The 22,089-nt window shown below is 28.8% G+C and overlaps 2 protein-coding genes across 4 annotated transcripts in view; one reads left to right on the top strand and one right to left on the bottom strand.

Moving 5' to 3' along the window:
• LOC141528526 (WD repeat-containing protein 47) overlaps positions 1-22,089 on the top strand; it is a 50,875-nt gene that overhangs the window by 11,370 nt on the left and 17,416 nt on the right. The window contains exons 2-6 of one of the 3 annotated variants that reach the window (XM_074244614.1): positions 4,947-5,640; positions 6,212-6,818; positions 6,895-7,243; positions 12,158-12,268; positions 12,722-12,797. In XM_074244614.1, coding sequence (XP_074100715.1) covers positions 4,966-5,640; positions 6,212-6,818; positions 6,895-7,243; positions 12,158-12,268; positions 12,722-12,797 — 1,818 coding nt within the window. In that variant the 5' untranslated portion in view covers positions 4,947-4,965. Of the gene's footprint in view, positions 1-4,946; positions 5,641-6,211; positions 6,819-6,894; positions 7,244-10,821; positions 11,365-12,157; positions 12,269-12,721; positions 12,798-19,079; positions 20,221-22,089 lie in introns of those variants that run through there. The other 2 variants (XM_074244617.1, XM_074244615.1) reach the window with 2 other exon arrangements.
• Positions 293-3,903, bottom strand: LOC141528798 (uncharacterized). The gene is made up of 5 exons (XM_074245027.1): positions 3,756-3,903; positions 2,438-3,610; positions 2,197-2,353; positions 1,682-1,980; positions 293-1,591 (listed from the first exon to the last, which is right to left on the bottom strand). Exons 1-5 carry the CDS (start codon positions 3,777-3,779, stop codon positions 1,190-1,192), a joined length of 2,055 nt encoding a protein of 684 aa, XP_074101128.1. The 5' UTR covers positions 3,780-3,903; the 3' UTR covers positions 293-1,189.

The following is a 22,089-nucleotide window of genomic DNA, read 5'->3' on the forward strand; positions in this document are numbered from 1 at the left end:
CCTCGGGTGTAGCGCAAGGAGGATGAAATGACAACCTTCTGGTTTATTGTTCAATGTTAAATCTGACGTTACATTCTCTGGAATATAGAACTACGCTACTTAGACTTATACTTGCCGTCCTAATCCTTCGATCCTTCATGTCACCCCCGCTGTCTGGGGCAATTAATTTCAACAGATAAATTACAGACAATTACATTAACCTCCAGACACTGTTTAGCTCTTTGTATTGGTTTAGTTCTCTGTTTTTTTTTTTATTTATTTTATTTATAAAGATTTCTTTGAAAATCAGTAGTTTGTTCTTCGGATAAATTAATTAAATTTTTATTTTATTGTGATTAGCGGTACATAGTTTATATAATTGGATTATTCAGTGGACGGAGTTCGATAAGGCTTACAATGATTTATCATTTGTATAAATATATAAAAAGGATTAAATTAAATTATTTAACTACGAAGATAATTAGGGTAGGAGTTCCGGTTTTGGCCACTTGATATTTTAGTAAATTTAAAAAAAAATTTAATTATTCAAGTAGAATTTTTAATTCATGAAGTCTTGCGCTTACAAAAATATTTTTACAATAATTTGATAATAAAGTAGCCAAAAAAGGTACTTTTACCCTGTATTATATTAAGTAGTATGAAAATAATATTCTAGAGATAAAAATAATACATTGATTTTTTTTATTTTAATTTTAGATGAAAAAAAAATTGATAGTTTGTGCTTGCATTAATTTTTTAAGCTCAATATTTTTATTTTCGTTGATTAATTATAAAATTTTAATATTTTGTAAAAATTAACTCGTCTTAAAATTTAATTTTAAAAATTATTGTTACTAATTTTTTTGACAATTAATTAATCAAAAAATTACTATTAAAAATTAAAAATTTTTTGCATCAATAATTTAATTAAAAAAAAAAAACATTTTATTAATCCTTAAATTTGAATTTTTTATAAGTTATATTTTTACTAAAAATAATTTTTTAAAATTAATTAAAAAATGTTTTTAAATATTAATTTTAATTCCTAAAAGCCATCAAAAAAATTTTATATTCACTCACTAATTTTAAATTTCTAATTAATAAATAATAATCAATGCATTATTTTTCCAATAAAATATTAAAAAAACCCACAAAATTCAAAAATAAAAAAAAGTATAAAAAAATTATAATAAATTAAAACTTAAATAAATTATTGATATGAAAAGTAATTAGGTGTTTGATACACGGGAAATTTTTGTAAATAATAATTATTAGCCGGGGTGAACGAATATACCGGAGCAAAGTTCCTAAAATTTTGATTATTATTATTGGGTGCATTACCTGGCCATAAAGTTGGTTTATAAAACGCGCTTCCAGCAGCGGGGGGATGGAATGAATTGTAATTATTCATTTTCGGAGTTGAGTTCGGTTGCGGATTGGCTCTGGCGATTGCTGGAAATGGAATCTGCTGTGGGAGATTTCCATTGACTGAAGGTCTATAGTGCCGATATTGTACAGGTGCGGCTGTCACATTTGTTGAATTTTTGACCAATTCTTCTGACAAACCAATAAAGTTATCCCGAAATCTTTTGTTCTGTCCATCGCTTTGTGTCTAAAAAATTTTATCAGTTCAAATTAACCAAGAATTTTTACATTAAAAAATTTCTGATAAATTTTAATCAAGGCAAAAAAAAATAATTACTTTTTGTGGTTGGTTGTTCGGAAGCTGCTGTCCAGCTTGCGAGAGATTGCGTATAGAACCGTCTGACGTTTTAGAGATGTCATCGGTCACTAGATAATCTTCTGAGTGAGAAGTTGAAGGGGCTTCGCTAGGATGTGATGGAAAGCTAGGCATAACGTTTTTGAAAAAGTTTGTACAAAACGATTTTAATTTTTTGTTTTCTTCTGTTGGGTGATGCTGGTCGATGGTTTCGTAATCTTTGCAAATTTCTAAGGGATTTCCAATTATCATATGTTCTGATGAACTTGCTGCACGCATATCTGATAATTAAAATAATAATAACAATAATTAAAATTAATTTAAAAAAAATTTTTCGTTTAAGCAAAAAAATAAAACAGTAATTTAAAATTATTTTTTACCTAAAAATTAATTTAATTTAATTAAGAAATTTTTTAATTGAAGAATTTACGAGATTAATTCTTCTTTTTAAAAATTTTTCATTTGAACAAAAATTAAAAAAAAAAAAAAAAACTTACTCGGCACGTCCTTGTTAGAAAAGTTCTCCGTTGCATTTAGGGTCGAGTTCTGGGCCAATGAGCTCCCGAAAGATTTTTTATCAGATGTTTCTTCGTCGCTCCTAATATTGAGTTTTGAAAAAGCTCCTCCGGGTCCCAAAGCCGAGAGTTTTTCAAGCTGCAAAATAAAAACTGTTAAAACTTCCGTTATTTTTCGAACAACCCACAATTTACAATCACCTTAAAAAAAAAAAAAACTTACATTTTGATAATCCTTGAGCCTGATAATTTGGTAGCCTTGCGCTTGAAGCGCCTGAAGATTAGGAAGTGGAGACCGGTGAATTCTTTGGGCCCACCGGTTCTGAGGAAAAGGCGCCCAAGCGTTTGGCACCGAGAAGGGCGCTTGAAAATTCTGGGGCATAATTCGAGGCCCTGCGATTGATTTATTCTGCATCATTTCCCTTATTTGCTTCGCTATCTCATCGTTTAGGTGTTTGAATTGTTGATATTGCCAATTTACAGCTTCTATCGACGTTTTTTGGGGTTCAAATACATTCGATCCAGGCACTCCCATAGTATAAGGTCCAAGTTGATCGTTTGATCCGGGTTGGGGAGATATAATAGGTCCATTTTGATTGCTGAACCTCGGCTGTCCAGGAATAGACAGTGGCGCAGATTGTATCGGTTGTCCTGGTCCAGGTTGTCCAAAACTTTCCGGTTGCACATTGACTCTAACTTGATACGGGTCAAATGGTCCAGTTGGTTGGGGATGGTCAAACTGATTGGGAAATCTAGGCTGTCCAGGAATAGTCAACTGTCCAAATGGCTCAGCAGGTCCTTGTCCTTGTCCTTGTCCTTGTCCTTGTCCTTGTCCTTGTCCTTGTCCTTGAATAAAAACTCCTGGTTGAACAGCAATTCCAATTTGATCTTGCGGAATTGGTCCAGGTTGGGGATGATCAAAATTATTGGCAAATCTAGGCTGTCCAGGAATTGCCAATGGTCCGGATTGCATCGGTTGTCCTGGTCCAGGTTGTCCATAAGTTCCAGGTTGAACATTGGTTCTAATTTGGTATGGATCAAACGGTCCAGGTTTTTGGGGATGATCAAATTGATTCGGAAATCTAGGCTGTCCAGGAATAGACAACTGTCCTAATGGTCCAGGTGACCCTTTTATTTGTACTTCTCCTGGCCTTGATTGAATAAACATTCCTGGTTGTACAGCAATTCCAATTTCGTCTTGCGGAATTGGTCCAGCTTGTGGAGGATGATCAAATTTATTAGCTCCAGGACCAGGAATATTTGCTTGTCTAAACAGTCCTGGTTGGTTGTAAAAATTAGGAGATAATTGGTGGTAGCTTGGCTGTCCATTTCCTGGAGATCCATGAAAAAATTGAGGAACAGCTCCAACTAAAAATGTTCCAATCAGCAGGAATGCCTAATGATTGCGAACAGAAAACAGAAAAATGAAGGATTTAAAATATAAATAATAAATAATGAAATTATTGATTTGATTCAATTGTAAGTTTAGATTGAAACTGTCAATAAGTGTTCTATTATACACAGAGGAATTAATCTCTTACCAATGAATGGAATACGATCTTCATAATGTTCTGTTATCTTTGCGAAGTTATATGTAAGACTGGCACTGTGCAACTGGCACTCGTCAGTCCGATAAATTCAAGTTTCAATTTGCTGACTAAAAGGTCTCAAGTTTCATCGCCACCTCCAACTTATTTAAAGAATAAAAGTATTTCCCAATTGAATAAAATGTAAGCTTTTAATTTAGTGTCGATTGTTTTTTCAGGGGAATGTTTGCTCATCGGTTTTTGTAAATTGAAAAAAATTTTAGGGGATACTAAAGCAAGATTTAAAAAGATCTATCTCAGTATTTTCGAGGCGGTTTATTTCTCAAAGGCCAGACGTCTTTAGACCGTAAATCCCTCTTGAATAAAAAGCTATGTTAACATATTCATCCAAATAACTTTTACATTTATACTTACGTTTATTATCTTTATTTTTTGGTGCTTTCTGTCATCCTTCTTCGCTGATTAGCTAAATATCACCGACCTCGTTATTTTTATGCATTCGTACACTTTGCGACCAGTCAGCATGAATCGCATCAACAAAAATAATGCTAGATTTTATTTTTTTAAACCTAGCAATGTTTCGCAATTACATTTTTTAGTAATCAAATTTTTTTAAGTAATCTAATATTTAATTCAACGGCATTAATTTAATTTAAAAGGCAGATTTTGAAGAAATTTATAGTTTTAATAATTTTTTTATTATTTTATGCTGTCAAAGTATATTTTTTAAAGAAATTGCGCTTAAATATTAAATAATTTGAGAAAAATATCTTTCTCAAAAATTGAATCTTACTTTAAGATATCTAATTCTTTTAATTGAAGAAGTTACCGACCGAAGATACTGATCTCTTGAGCCAAGAGTCAGAATTCAAGGCAAAAATTTCTAAAAATTTTTTTTTTGTTCAAAATATTTTTTATTACAAAAATTAATGATTAAAAAAAAAATAAAAAAGCTGTAATAAGCAAAATTTTATAATTGATTTTTAATTTAATATTAATTTTTTTTTAATCAATAAAAAAAATTAATTACTAAAGCAGAGATGAAATTACACCTCTTTAGAATTTTCTCTAATAAGAAATAAGAAATAAAAAAAAAATTATTTATATTTTTTTTCTAATAAATCTCGTCATAAATTTACTAAAAAAAATGAACCAATTGTACTAAATTATAAAAATATTTTTCAGGTTGCGGATTCGGTACGTGATGCCGGCGGCGCACCTGACGCTGCGAGAAGAGGACGTGGTGCGACTGACCCTCGAGTTTCTTCACGGCCGTGACCTTCACATCACTCAGCTCTCACTTGAACGGGAGACTGGCGTGATAAATGGTCAGTACAGCGATGACGTTCTCTTCCTACGTCAGCTGATTCTGGACGGACAATGGGACGATGTGCTGGAATTCATCCAGCCGCTGGAGGCGCTTCCAGATTTCGACATGAAGAAGTTCACCTACTCGATCCTGCGCCACAAGTACGTCGAGCTGCTCTGCATAAAATCAGAGGCGAATATCATCGCAGGTGCTAATGGGAGCGTTGACAATGCCGTCGAGGAGGTCGTTAAAGTCCTCAGCGACCTGGAGAAAGTAGCGCCTTCCAAAGAAGAATACAGCAGCCTTTGTCTGCTGCTGACTCTCCCGCGGCTAACAGATCACTTGCAGTATAAAGACTGGAATCCGAGCAATGCTAGAGTTCAGTGCTTCAGGGAAGTCCACTCCTTGGTTGAAAAATTCTTACCTGGTGATCGCAAGTCTGATCCAAGTCATCCCGTTGCTTCTGCTAAAAATGACCGGCTTATTCAATTAATCATCAAGGGCATTCTTTATGAGTCGTGTGTTAATTATTGTCAAGCTAAGGCTACTGGATCTAAAGAGAGTGAACAGGTTGGTAATTATTTCTACTCTGTTATTATATTTTTAATTTATATTCAATTATGTTGGTGTTACTTAGCCTAGAAAATAATTTTTTTAATTTATTTGATGTTACAAAAATTTTTTTTATGACTTTAATATTTTTAAATTAATAGAAAAATTAATTTAATTCAAGAAAAAAATTCTTAAGCTTTCTTAAATATTGACGATTTTAAAGATATAAGCTCATCCCAATGTTACACTCATCAAGACCTTTCATTTGAGTACCCACATGTATTTTGACATATTTTTCATATATACATATATATATATAATGTATATATAAATATATGAAAAATTGATGTGGGTACTCAAATGAAAGCTCTTGATGAGTGTAATGTCAGGGTGAGCTTATATCTTCAATAATGTCAATAGTTCACAAAATATTTGGTAGTAATATAAATTATGTTTTTGATTTTAAAAATTTATTTTTTGAATCGAATTTTTTTAGTAAAAATTTTGATGATTCTCCAAATTGATTTATAATTGAAAAAAAAATTTATTATATTGATACAATATAATTAATAAATAAATTTAATTCCAGGTTGAGATGAGTTTCTCGCGACTGCTAGACGGATCAGTAGGGTTCAGCGACTCGGATTTAAGTTTGCTGTCTTGGCTGCAAAGTATCCCGCCAGAAACGTTTGCGGTTCCGTTTGCCCAGAGGACATTGAACGTGGACGTGGAAAGACTGGAGAGACCATCCTTGGAGACCTCGTGGACTGAACACATGCTGATAACGCCAATAAAGCCAAAGACCTTCCCACACAGCGCGATGCCATTTACCAGGCCGCGTTCCGCAGCTGATATGATGTCAAGAAGCCTCGTACCAGCTCTAGAAGCCGGTTTGGGACCTCGCAGCCCAGGGCCTAAAAATACAACTCTGCCGTCAGCAGCACTAATGGCGCTGTCAACCGGTGATATAAATCCTATGTCTCGATCATCCTTCGCTAGTTTTCACTTAACCGGGTTCAAAAATAACAAAATAATGAACACCAGCGTTGACAGGCTTTTTGAAAATGAAAGCGACGTCTTTCTCAGCTCGAGTTACGCCGAATTCCAGCAGCAGCTACCGTCAATCCAGGAAACTATCGCTAATGCGCAGGCAAACTCAGCTGTCAGAACACGTGGACAGTCTCAGAGTCCAGAAGGTATTTTTTTTTTTTTTTTTTTTGGTTCTTTTATTAAGCTAATATTATACTAGCAAAATGATAATAATTGTTTTAGGGCACAAAACAAATCCTTCGTCAGCATCTACTCCAGAAAGACGTCTACCAGGTCGTGAATCACCCGCATTGTCTACCGCAAGAAGCTCACGACGCGATTCTTTGGCTGACAAACCTACTGGCGTTGCTGCTAAAATACCAGAGCCTACTGTGATACCCGCACGTGGTGTTATTGCCGGTGATAATCCTGATCAAAGCTACAATGGTGATTTATTTAAAGAGTATCAAAAACAAAAACAGAAATTACAAGAAACAATTCAACAAAAGGAACGTGAGCGTGATGAACTTGTTAGACAATTATCTGCTCCTATTTCTGCTCAGTTGGTTGACAATAGACTTCAAAATGAAACGTAAGAATTTTTATTATTTATTAATTTATTTATTTTTTAAGAAATCCGATTGCTGGCTAAAGAATTTTTATTGTATTTATAAAATTAATTTTATATTAAGGTGGATAAAAAAAATTGATTTTGACAGTTAATTAATTAATTAAATTAATTCTCAGTTATTGTAATATTTTTCAGAATAGATGAAAAATTTTTGGATAAATAATAAGTTTGCTGAAAATGAAAAAAAAAATTAAAAATTTAGGACGTTGAAATTTAACTTTTAAAAGAGTAAATTTATCAAAAAAATTATAATTTTACATTTGGATTGATCTCAAAACTAATTCATATTTGTGTCAAAATATGAATTTCAATTTTAAATTAATTTTAAATCAGAAATTTTTTTTTCCACGAAAGGTGTCTTAAAAAAATCAATGACAAGCTTATCATAAAAAAATAAAACCAATGAGACAAATTTAATTTAAAAAAAAAAAAAAAAAAAAAAACAAATTATTAATATCAAGATGAATTATTCATATGGAGCAATCGGATTTCCTAGCTGGTTAAAAATAATTTTTATTTCGCGAGACGATATCAATTAGAATTAGCGATAAATTTATTACCCTTAGTAGGATTTACTAAATTAGAATATAAACGGGTATGGTATTATGAGGCTTTGTGTGTTATTCACTTGAAGGGTTGTTATGGTTTTGTATTCCCCTTGAAATACCAGAATAGAACATACGTTGAGTCTAGACATAAGCGTGGCGCCGATTGGGAATTCCAAAAAAAAAAAAATCAAGCTAAATAATAAAAGGAAAATTATTTTTGTAACCGGATGCTGTCAAAGACATTATAACTTCACAGAGATTTTATTTGCTGTCTATTATATGTCAGTCGTGGGGTTTAAAGCCGAGAGTCTGTAAACGAATCACACCAAAGCTAACAATAATCGCAATAAGCGAAACTGGTCACTTGTCTCAAAGCTCGTCGTTGTTCAATATAATATTATAGAACAGTAAGACAAGAAGCAAAAAAAAAAACGGTAAAGAGCTTAAGTACTTCGGAGTCTTGTAACGAGAGTTAAAATTACCTTGGCGTGAAATGTCAAGTGCAATGTCTATCTTTGCGAGGTAAAATATATTTCAACTAACCATGGTAGTAAAATTCTACCCACTGGTACAGAAAAGATTTACTCTTCATTTATCGTCTAGTTCATCTCTCTTTGCTTTTTATTTTAACGTTGATTTTCATCTTCATCTTTTGAGTTAAATTTTTTTTTTTTTTTTTTACTCTTCTTCGTCTTGCTTTCATTCAATGTTATTTCTTCCCACTACTGAAGCTCGGGTAGCATAGTCGTAGCTTTGAACGATAACGTCTTGAGGACAAGTACCATTAATATTCAAGACGTCATAAGTTCTGAATGACTTGCGGCAAATGACATCAGCTTTAATAATATTTTTTGGAGTTCCTTCATGAAACTTGTAGTTTTTTTTTTTTTTTTTTTTTTTTTTTTTTTTTTTTTTAAGAAACTTTTACCAAACTTTATCTTCTTATAGAAATAAAAAGTTATGGAAAAATTTTTAAGAATAAGCCGATGCTTTGATTTATTCAAATTAGAAGAATTCGTAATGCAGACTGTCTGTATGAAATATTTAATTAATTTCTAAATCAGTTATTGAATTTTATTTACTGAAAATTTTCATAATACATTTTTTAGTGAGCTAATTTTAGATATTATTTATATTATTGTAGTGTTTATTGATTATATTAATTATTTAATTTCACGGTCACTATTTTTTTTTTTTTGACAAAAAATCAAACAATTTTTTTTCAATTTATAAATTTTTTATTTTTTCAAAATAATTTTTTTTAATTATCAATTTTTTTTAAATTATTTTTGGCTCATTGATGTTACGCTCATTGAGACCTTTCATTTGAATACCCACATGAATTTTTTCATATATTTTATATATATTGATATTTCTCATATTTGTGAAATATATAAAATATATAAAAAAATTCGTGTGGGTATTCAAATGAAAGGTCTCGATAAGTGTAACTCCAGGATGAGCTTATATCGTTAAAAATATCATCAGTATTCAAAATACAACGTAATTTCTTAATTATTGACATAACTGTTGCCATAGCAGCGACAAGCGACAACAATATAATATTTTATAAAATAATTCCACAATTTAAAGTACCTTGAAATTAATATTTATCCCGAAATTAATTCTTAAAGTAAACTTTTACATATTTTTCATTAAAAATAAATTCACAAGAAAAATTATTTCCCAAAAAAATAACATTTAATAATACAACTTACGAAATAAAAATAAAAAATTGCTTATTCATTTTAATTCACCAGCCAGTGTATTAATAAAAATCCCCACTGTCATACGTCCAGTTTAAAATGACCGGAAAAAGGAAACACGGGTGAAATCGTCTGTCGTCGTTAATATTACTCCAATCACGTCATCACGCGCGATTTGCAGATTTATTGTCCCATTGTCCCCAGAAAAAAAAAAACACAATAAATGTCCTCGAATCCCAAAAGCTCTTAGCAATCATAACTATCAACAATAACAATCATCACTATTACAATAATCATCATCAATAAATATATCTTTAAAAAAAAACTCCACCCACCCAACAAATCTCTAGAATCAATCTTAAAAATGATTTATCCATCCATTAAAATCATAATTATATCTTCACTCATTTTTATTTCCATCTTACCCGCGCAATTGTTAAAATATTAATTAAAATACATTACCGTCAACTGAATAAACACCCAACCGTCCAAAAAGATAATTATTAATTACCAATAAAATATCTCAATATTTTAATCGCGCGCGCGCGCAAAAAAAAAAAAAAAAACATTTTTTAATTACATAAGTTAGCAATAACATCTTAAATAAATATAAATACCCGACATTTGTGATTTAAGTATCGCAGTATTGTAATATAATACATACTCAGTATCGGTTTATTTAAAAATAAGATCCGTTACTTTTCTCATAACTACAACAGCTGTTCGACGTTTTTTTCCGCACAGTAACGTCGGATATTACCAACTAAATAGGATTTCTTCTCTTCTTAACTCTTGAGTTTATTTACATCCGTAACCCATGTCATTAATTAATTATTTAACATTCTGTTCTTCGAAAATTATAAACTATTTGTTTATTTTATTCTACTTCTACTTATTTATATACTTCTATTGTCTAATTTATCTTCTTTTGACGTATTAGTCTTCTTATATTCTTCTTTATTCAATTTACTGCAATAATAAAGAAGCGCAACATGATATATAGCTATAAAATTACAAGGAAGATATATAAATGAGTTCTCTAGTGCATCTTGTGTCTTACAAGCAAAGTGCGGTGTTGATTTTTATTTCCAGATGAGAGTATGACTATTACCAAGTCTCGGTACTGTAACTTAACTGACTATGACTGAATTGAAGCTGGTACATTCTGCGTTGAGCTTCCCCAGAGGTGGTAACTCTCCGTACAACGTATAGTAGTGAATTATACAGTACAACTTAATGTGCGGCCTTTGATATTGTATTAAATGTGTCTTTAGTTATTATTTACTCTCCAGCTCGGTATCATTGAGATCACTTGGATTTTATTAATATTAATACATTTAATTATTATATAGGCTTCTTACATTCAATATTTAATTCTAGTGCTCTTGTTCATTTACATACTGAGTTCTTGTGTATAGTGTTGATACTCTCATTAATCATTTCCACATTTGATTACGCTCCGCTGATGTCAAGCATTTAAATTATTATACATTGCGTATCTTTGTCGACGCTCTGTCTGTCGTGATATCGCTTCAGTTTTAAATTGCATTTATTTTTATAATTTAAAATTTCTTTAATTTTTTACGCGCGGTCTGGAGCCATGTGAATTTTTGTGGTTTAAAAGTGGGAATTTAAAAATTTTTTAATTGATAGCCGGGAAGAAATAAGAAAAATTGATCGTGAAAATGATGTACCATAAGCCTACTGTGCCGCGATTTAGAATTGCTGAAAGAATTTGCACAAATCGACCCGTTTCAAGGAATATTAGCTATGAACATGAGAGTAATTGCAGTTTTATTATTTCTGCCAGCAACTCAACCATTAATCGGTATTTAATATTATTAATTATGAAAAATAATTATTTTTTATTAAAAAAAATATATTTTAGTGTCGAAAAAAAATTTTTAAAAATTAATATTATGTGAAATATATTTTTAATCAATTTTTGGCTCATTTTTACTATTTTAAAAATATATAATATAATTTAAATAATTATTTATTTAAAAATATGTTTTTTTGAAGAAGTATGCAATAAAAAATTTTTTTTAAAAGATAAATATATAAAATTATGTAAAATATTTTTTCAAACAATTTTTGGCTAGTTTTAATTATAATTTAAATATATTTAAAATAAATAAATAAATTTTTTTTTTTCACAGAAAAAATAAAGAGAAATTTTTTTTTTGAGTGTAGAGCAATAATTGACTTTGTTTACATTTGAATTAACATTAAGTTACTTGTAAATTTTATTATGTAGGTTGGTCTTGAATGGAAGGCAGGAATTGATTGCATAGTTGGTATGGATCGCGAGACGAGTCGAACGATTAGACTGTTTATTATTGTTTTCGATTGTTTATAATTATTTGCCGTAGATGGTTCGATTGTTTTCAGGGGTGTAATTTATTTGTAAAATTCAAGCTGAAAAAAATATCTTAACTTTCAAAGTGAATGAATTGGCGAATGATGATTATTTTTAAATATTATCTGTTATCAGTTTAAAAACGGGTCAACAAGAAGACCTTTATATATTTTTTTAACCTGATAAATATAAAGAAGAAAATACATTTTTTATTGTTGTTGAAAACAAAAAAAAATAATTGGTTTTTTGTTTTAATTTTCAGAAGTGGAAAATCACATGTAGGAAGCAAAGGGACTTCTCCACATCCTAGTACACCTAATCGATCTGGAATTCAATCTCCAAAACCAACATTGAATGGATCTAATTTAATTTCGTAAGTTCAAATTTTTTAAATAAAAATTAATTAAATATCTCACAATTTTTTTCTTTTTATTTTTTTTTTTTCAAGATAAAATAGTGACATTAAATAAATGATAAAATAATTACATCATTCTGTAGTTATGATAAATTTTATTGAAATTTTAAAAAGTACAAAAATATTTTTTTTTTACTAAAAAAAAAATTTTTTTAATTTTTTAATTTTATACAAAAAAAATTTTTAAAATGATTAAAAATTAAAGAGGCTCATTAATAAAAAAAGTTCAAATTTTTTATAATTTATTTGAGATTTTTCATCCCAAAAAAAAGTTATTTTTCTAAAATAAAAAAAAATTAAATTTTATAATTTCTAAAAGAATTTTCTTCTTAAGGTTGAAAAAATTTTTATCTGTCTGTGAATTTCAGTATTTATTATAAATTAAATAATATAAAATTAATTTTTGAACAGACACAATTCATCAGCAACATGCGTGTACGAATCGAGAATCCAAGAAAGCCACTACGACACCGTAAAGCCGCTTAAGGTAAGATTCTTCCATCTAAAACCTATAACAATCTCATTTTGGACTATTACCAACAATTAGCTCTTGTTCTCGTGTTAATCATCCGTTGCCATACCGCTGATTCTATTTTTCACATCTAGTCCAAGTCAAGGCCAGGATATACACGAGTTACCGATAAATACAAAGCGCATTAGATATAGTATCGTAAAACGTTTAATTTTCAATGATAAAAAACGAGAACAACTCCATAAGAGTCTTACGTCAATCATACGTGAATTTAAAAATGCAAAACATAAAACTCACATTGTTAAATAAGAGTGACATAACACCCGATAATTCAATTTTAATTATTATAATTAGATCAGACATCAAGGCCAATTATTAGTTTCACATTCCGTCGATATATATTTTAATATATTATCTAATTACCTGTAATTTAATTTATAATTTCCATTACATTTTTTTCATCAAACAATTATTGACTTGAAATGAAATCCTACACTTAGTTCGCAGTTAAAATTAATCATCGATTCGTTCTGGTAATTTACCGAGAAAATAATTGTTTAATATGCTTAATTAGTGAAACACTTAAAGTAATAATAAGTAATTATTATTTTAATATTTTATTTAAGTTAAAAGAAAATACACGGATAGTGTAATTGAAGAAAACGACGTGTTAAATTTTGAATTAAACCTTTTATTTTTTTTTTTAAATTACATTTACAAAAAACTAGTATTATATACAGTACAAGTTCATGAGACGGCAAGTAAACAAAGTTCCCCTACTGTACTATTCAGTACATATCAGCTATGTCGAAAAAAATTTTTAAATACTACAAATAAGTGTAGTAATAATTCTTGGAATAATATTTGAGGTGCGATGAATCATTACGGTGTTGCGAGTTGAGAACAAATAATTAGGATTTTTTTTTTAAACTATTTTTAGATAATTACTATTACAATTAACTGTGGCTTCTTTTGGTGAAATAATTCAATGTGTCAAGGTTTATTTTTGACCAAAAATGTACAAAGGCTATTTATTGTTCATTGACAATTTTTATTTTTAAAATAAAATTGAGGAGTTTTACGCACTTAAATGGTTGAAAAGAAGCGAATTATTATTATTTTTTTTTTTTTTTTTAGTAATTGAATGAATTATAAAAATATTTTTAACAAAATAGTGGCTTTAAAAAAAATTTTTTTTTTATTTTGATAAAAATTTTAGCCTTGAATTTTTTAAAAAAAAGTTTTTCTGAGATTAATATTAAATTTTTGAATTTATTTTCATTACAAAAATGAAGAAAAACATTAAAATTGATTTTTTTTATTTTAAAATTTTAATTACATTTGATTTATTGATCATATATGTTTAAGTTTAATTTAAACGTGATTACACGTTATTAGAGATAATAAAATATATTTTCCGTGGGCATGTTTATCGAAAAATCACAAGTACCGTAAAGTATGCGATGCGATGTACATAAAAGTAATTGTATATCATCATACGTGGATTTTATTCATTTTCTATACTAAGCCATGAAAGTATAGAGCCACTATGAAATAGGACTGAATGATTATGGGTGGGAAAAATTTTTATAACTTTGTTTATTTTTGATTAGAAATATTCCAGGTTCTTCTTCTCGCTTTATGACGAATTGACGAAATAATTTATTGGTGTCGTTAAGAAATATGAGCGTTGATATAAAATAAACCATGTTTTTTTTTTTTTTTTTTGAGATGATTCATAGCGTTGAAAACGAAAATTTAATTGATTGATGTAAAATTTGAATTAGGTACATTGATCAAAGTAATTTTAAGTTCAGAAAATTTTTTTTCAAACTTAAAAGTATTTTTAGAAAAACACACCCACATCTATAATGAAATAACAAGACGGGAACATAAATATGCTGATTTTTTCTCTTGTTAAACACAATGAGAATAAATGACGCAATCATAATCCGATCGTGTGATACTAATCATTACGCGGTTTAATTTGTTATTTTTCATCGTAGAGAGCTAATAAAACATTATTTTCTTGTCATAATGCATGGTACCTAAACTCAAGTACTGCGTAGGTCGATTCATAGTTTATTCAACAATATAAATTTGTACTTCCTAGTTTCTATCATATTTGTTTAGCACTTATCTACAAATAATACCATAATCCACCTTTAATCATACTTTGATATATTTTTAATTTATTGCTTTTAGTCATCACTTCCTTTTATTTATTTGAAAAATAAAATAATAATAATAATAAAATTTTAAACATATTATTATTATTATTATTATTATTGACATTATTAAAGATATAAGCTCATCTTGATATTACACTCATCAAGACCTTTCATTTGAGTACCCACATAATTTTTTCATATATTTATATATATTATATATATGTATATATGAAAAATATATCAAAAATGCATGTGGGTATTCAAATGAAAGCTCTTGATGAGTGTAACATCGGGATGAGCTCATATCTGTAAAAACGTCAATATTTAAAAAAGTATAGTGTAATTTAACAAAATTAATTTTTTAATGAAGCAAAATTTTATTTATTTATAGTTCGCAAATCATAGCAGTCACATAGTGACTGCAAGGTTGCTGCTTATTATTATTATCATTATTATTATTATTATTATTAATTTGAAAAAAAAAAAATAATCTAATATATTAATAGTAATAATGATTCTCTTATAATTTAAAACTAATATTTATTATGTTAATTAACTGAAATATATATCTAGTTTTCGTAAGACTGTATAATTGACAAGTACTTACAGTTCATCAAGGTAAACAGCAATCTACGTAAACTATCGCGTAGGCTTCATATAAACTTTAATTTCTGGAAATTCTACTCATTGTAATCCAATACTACTGTTTTGCTCTGTTGAATTATTTCGCTGTTTATCAACATAAAAAATATATCATAGTTTGCGTGACAATTATCCGTGACCTTGCTCTTTAAGAGCGAAGAAGTCAAACAAAGTTTTCCTCTCACGTTATAATCACTGATCTTGTAACTACAATTATTTTCTACTTTATTTTCATTATCACAACTATCTTTATTATGACTAAATTGTGATATAATTATCAATTACTGCTTCCATAATTATCCTGACCAGTTTTGCTCCAAATATTTTTTTTTTTTTTTTATTTCAATTGCTTCAATCTTAACCGAAGTTGTTTCTACCTCAGAAAATTAACGTGAATATTTATTATCATTTAAAAAAAAAATTTTAATTTCCATTCATATAATTTGTGATGCAATAACGCGATAGAAAAATTACAACATTTTAAAGCACTGTATTAAGTAAAAGCAATATACTCGTTTATTTACTTTGATATTCATATTCTTGTAAAAAATTAATGTATGCACACGAACGCGATAAAATCTTAAGTGCTCTATAAACTGACTTACTTTTTTTCTGCAATTTTTTGATTGATCTCAAGTAAATTATTGAAAATAATTATTCTAATCTTTATTTATTATCTTAATTGATTTTTTTAAATTAATTTATGACTCAAAATAGAGTTATTTAGTTTTACGAAATATCTTGCATTAAATTCTCGATAAATTTCACTTAGTTTAGCGGAATGAAGATATTTAAGGTCCCTCTATTTTCCCTAAATTCCAATCTAGCAATATACATTCTAAATTCTGTCTAATTAGATCTAAATTCTCAAGAATTAAAATATTTATTAAAAAAAAAAAAAAAAAAAAAATAAGACTACAATACTTTAACAAATAAAAATATTTTGAACAATTTAAATTATTTTTATAAATTTATCAAAAAAAATTTTTTTTTTAATTTCAATTTTTAAATAAAAAAAAAAAATTTTTTTAATTATAAAATTATAAAAAAAATTTATTTTTTTTTTTAATTTTTTGTAAATATAATCATTTAAAAAAAAATGTTAATTTTTCAATTTTTAACGCAAAAAAAATACAGTGACTGTGAAACTAAATATTTAAAAAAAATAAATTAAAATTAAATCGAAAACTTACACAAAAAAATATCGGGTGCAATTGAATGATTATTTACTCAATTAATCTCCTGAAAATCAAGCAAAAAGGTTAAAATAATAATTGTATTCTTCACACTCAATTAATCAGTCAATAAAGCAAAAATAATTTAATTTTGACCGACTCAACATTCCGCAATAACAAAACTTCTGATATACGACCTACATTTTACAATTAAAACCCGTAAATTAAAATTATTACTCTCATTTCTTGAATCAAAAATTATTATAGTCTTCTTTAGTAACTGTAACCAAAAATTAAGATCCAAGTACAATAATTTATAAAATAACCACGTATTAAATGAAATAGAAAAAAATATTAAAGTACTTCATACATGCAAAAGGTTGTACATGTAGAGTATGCACAGAGTGAACGTTCTGTTTGAATTGGCTTAGTATTATATTAGCTCGAGGGCCTCACACGATTATCACGAGCAGCATTCCATTCCAACAACAGTCTCTTCAGATATTCTTTTCTCTGCAAAACACTGTAGCATACCATGCCATGCTTTTCTGCTTTGACTCACAACTTAAGTGATATTAATATGAGTAACATACTAACACTAGTATCCAGTAACCAGTGTTCCGTCATACAATATAATATATAATACATTGATCCTGAATTAAAATCAAACTGCATCCACGTAAAATGTTACTCACATTACATCTTATCTATTTCTCTTTATTTATTTCATTTCCACTTCCTATTCCGCCGTATGACCCGTTACTACTTTTATTTCACTTGTATACTTTATACTTACTTGCAGTACTAGTACACTGCACGTAAGACTGAAGCATGTCTGGCAAAAGTCGGTCAGAGCCTCACAACAGGCTCCATTTTTTTTTGCCGCAATGAAAATGACCTGGAATTTTTATTTCCCTTTAATGATTATCATTAATAATGTTTTTTGTCGCAAATACAAAGACGCTAATCTCTGGGAATTTATACAATGTAACGTCGTGAGACTAAGATCTGTTCTCATAAATGACACATAATTTTTGGCATTTCTTCTTTTGATTATTAATTATTTATTAGTTAGGAGACAAAAATTTCTAATTATTTATTATAGATGTACTGGGCAAATTTAATGTTTGAGATATTTTATTTTATTTATTAAAATTCAAATGACGTTACCATTTTCAACTCATCCGGATAATATATGAGTGCTCTATATAGTTAATTAATTAATATAAATGTATGGATATAGTTTTAAATTTATGTCGTTTCTTTACTGACCAAGTAATATAAATTTTATTTATTACAATGAATATAATTCATGACATAAATAGGTAATATTGATTTATAAAAAATATAATAATAATAATTTAAAAAATTTCATATTATTATTATTTTAAATTATTATTATTGTAATTGTCTGAAAAAAAATTTGCAAAATATTGCATTAAAGAAAAAAAAAAAATTGATAAATATTTTGGCTGCATTCGAAAATGCTCTATCTCTAGATACATAATTAAGAAATGACCTTGTATCTTGTGAACTATTGACATTATTAAAAAAACAAGCTCATCCCGATGTTACACTCATCAAGATCTTTCATTTGAGTACCCACATCAAATTTTCATATATTTATATATATTATATATATGTATATATGAAAAATATATCAAAAGTGCATGTGGGTACTCAAATGAAAGCTTTTGATGAGTGTAACATCGGGATGAGCTTAGATTTTTAAAAACATCAATATAGTGACTGCAAGGTTGCTAGTAATAATAATAATAAATATTTTAAAAATTTCTATGTTATTATTATTATTATTGTTATTGTTGAAAAAAAAATTTGCAAATTATTGCATTAAAAAAAAAAAAAAATTTGCAAATTATTGCATTAAAAAAAAAAAAAAATAATTAAAATTTTTTCAATTTCAAAAACAGTAAAAAAAAAATCTACTGAGCTAGAAGACTTGCAAAAAACAATGGATCCAAAAATAACTCAACAATACCTCGGAAAAATCCACCGAAAAGGAAAAGTATCCTCATGATGATGATGATATTAATTACTTACCTTCCTCCCTTCATATTATCCCGCATTAAAATTATTTCGCTGGACAAAAAACCCATAAGTTTGACCTAATAAGGAAGAAGCCTACAGCAAAACAACGTGTGATCTTTACTGGTGTCTGGTGGGGACCCAACACATAGCTCTTAACTTAAACTCACACAACTCTCCCTTCCTTTTCATATTATACCTCTCTCTTCTCTCTATGCCATCCAGTTACATTATGTTATGTTAGTATCCATTCAGTCGCGTTAAGAACTACGGTCTTTACAGCATACGCTCTTTTTATGTAGCATTAGATCCGCGAAGCATCTTTCCAATCTTTCATCAAAACTAAATCTGTGTGTAAAAATCAAGTGATAGTTTTTCAATAGTTTGTTTTAATTCGGTCAAATAAATATGTCCTCGATGCATCAACAAGCGGCGATACGTCGCTTGGAAGACTTATTCAGAGATGTGAAACTAGAGCAAGATTTATCAAAACCCCCGAGTGTGAGCAAACTGGAGCGCAAAATCGACAGGTGCTGTGACATCCACGGGAAGCATTTCAAGGAAAATTGCACGAACCGCCGCGGCTCTCTGAGCATGTTGTACCCCCTGAGGACGAACAACAACCTCACTTTGGGGCGGAGAAGCTCCTTGGGAATCTCTTCGACATCTTCGCTGTTGTCAGGGACCTCAACCTCGAATTTAGCGAAAAAAGAGATCCACCCTTCGTCTTTTCCGAGCACTTTGCGGCGCGATCCTCTCGCGGCTTCAACAGGTGCGATAAATCATCACTTTAAACGCGATAATTACTCCGCCTCAATGGGAATGGGCTCCAGAAACGACTCTTCGCCGTTTATCGGCTCCGGGTACCAGAAAAAAGAATCCTACGCCCCGCTGAGACGTGATTATGTCGCCAAGTCGATGACAAGCCTCCAGAGACCCGCGATAAGACGGGACTCCCTCGAATTAGATAATGACAGGAGTATTAATGATAATAATAATCATTTGGGGAGTATCTTTGGCACCTCGGTGGACGTTGTCGACTCTCCCAGGTCGACCAGTGTCGATTATCACATCAGTGCCAGGAATATCTCTAATTCTAATGGGAATCTTAAGAGTTGTTTGGCCGGCTCTAATGGGAACTTGAGGAGCAATCTGAGTGTCACTCTTAAAAGCGACCCGCTTCATGGATCCAATGGAAATATCCGAAAGGATAAATTGGGCGTCTCGGGGACTGTGGGGAATTTTTATGCTCCGACGAGGAGAAGTTCTGTTGAGAGGTCCAAGAGGTTTTCTACCGACTCTCTGGATAATTTTAAGAGGAACTCTTGGGATCCTGGGAGGAGAAGCTCTTCCGGGTCCTCTGGGGGATGGGATGATGCCATTTGGGAGGAAGATGTTGGGAAGGTAAATTTATTTTTTTTTTTTTTTTTTATTATAGAAAAAAAGATTTTTTATTGTGAGTTAAAATTTTTAAAGATTTAAGCTCATCCCGATGTTACACTCATCAAGAGCTTTCATTTGAGTACCCACATCAATTTTTCATATATTTTTCGTATATACATATATATAATATATATAAATATATGAAAAATTGATGTGGGTACTTAAATGAAAGCTCTTGATGAGTATAACATCAGGATGAGCTTATATCTTTAAAAATGTGAATATTTCACAAGATACCAGGTCATTTCTTAATTATTTGCAGTCTAAATACTTATCATAAAAAATTGATTATTTATCAAATAAATACACTAGCTACAAAATTTTGCTTATTCTCTTAATAATATAGATTAATAAAAATAATAATAAATTTGAAGATTATCGTTGTGATAATTTTTTTTAATTGTCGAAAATAAAGTTGGAATTAAAATTCAAAAATTTTTTTGAAAAAAAAAAAAACCTATTTTTAATAATTAATTTTTAAATAAAAAAATTCAAATCCCATATCAATATTTTACAAATTTTTGTTTATTTTGATCGAAAAAAAAAAATCAATAAATTTTTCGTTCAATAAAAAAAACCTTGAAATTTGACATTGATTTTAAAGCTAAGTTAAAATGAGAACACGGTCATGAATATTTCCGAAGATTCTGGGTCCTGATGACGACAATTACGTCATAAGCTATGCCATGCATGGTAATAGTCGCGCGGTTGCTCGCTTAGTCATACACACAAGACAAGCACAGTCGATTGCAAAAACACTTTTATTTTGTTTGCTTACTAATTAATTGACAATTGATGCATTTTTTTCTTATACTTATTTATAGACTGCATACTTTATTAGTTTTTTTTTTTTTTTAAATTAATAAAATTTTATAACCAATCCGTATTGATATTCAAATATAGTCCACCTACACTCGTACTCTGTTCTTCCGCATTGTCATACCTAAACATTTGTTTCAATGTTTTGACTTCTGAATTTCATTTAAATGCCCGAGATCTAGTCATGATCGGAATTGTAAACCTTATTATTTATTAAACCGCCCACTTTTAGCGCGGATATGGTCGCGACGGGTTTACAATATGGATTTTTTCATTTGAATCTATTACTTTTAATTTTTATTCATTTGCGTCATTTTTAAATTTATATTTAAATGATAAAAAAGTTATGCTGATTTTTTTCCTTTCATTTAAACAAATTTACTTTAATTTTATTATTATTTTTATTAATATTTATTTAAATTGAACAATTTTACAAATTATTATTTTTAAAATATTTACTTCTTCCTTCTTGTCTCACAAATATGTACTTAAACAATTAAATTTGTTAATTCAAATTTATTCTACATAATAAATTTTAATTACCGCTTCTGAGTACCGTTGAAATATTTTTAGCGCTAAACAATTTTTACAGCTTATATAATTAAAAATTTTAATTATTAAGAATGAGGGACAAATAGATTAATAATTGTTTAGTTTTATGGTACAAAAAAATTATATTTAAAATTTTTTTTCGTAATTTAAAAAAAAAATTTTTAATTTTTAAATTTTTTACGTAAAAAAAAATCCAGTGCGTAAAATTAAATAACTACTAATAATTTTACAATTAACGACCTTTATCGGATTTCAATAAATAATTACACTTGATAATAATAAATACGAGTCATTGCTCATAAATTATAATTACACTAAAAAAATCCCCGACATTTTTATTATTTTCTATAAAATATTTTATCTTCTAATTACTGTAAATGTCTTAACTTTTCACGCAATATTTAATTTATTATTATATTAATTACTTTTAATAGCAAACTATTATTTATGCAACGATAA

This window comes from Cotesia typhae, unplaced genomic scaffold, assembly GCF_013202065.1.
Source record: "Cotesia typhae breed Kobodo isofemale line unplaced genomic scaffold, CoteBio_Ctyphae contig_44, whole genome shotgun sequence".
Lineage (NCBI taxonomy): Eukaryota > Metazoa > Arthropoda > Insecta > Hymenoptera > Braconidae > Cotesia > Cotesia typhae.

Excerpts from the sequence above, each read along its gene's own strand:
- LOC141528798 (XM_074245027.1), bottom strand. The coding sequence starts at position 3,779 with ATGAAGATCGTATTCCATTCATTG. Across the intron at positions 3,611-3,755 it reads AGATCGTATTCCATTCATTG|GCATTCCTGCTGATTGGAAC; the intron begins GTAAGAGATTAA and ends CGCAATCATTAG. Across the intron at positions 2,354-2,437 it reads GGCTCAAGGATTATCAAAAT|CTTGAAAAACTCTCGGCTTT; the intron begins GTAAGTTTTTTT and ends TTTATTTTGCAG.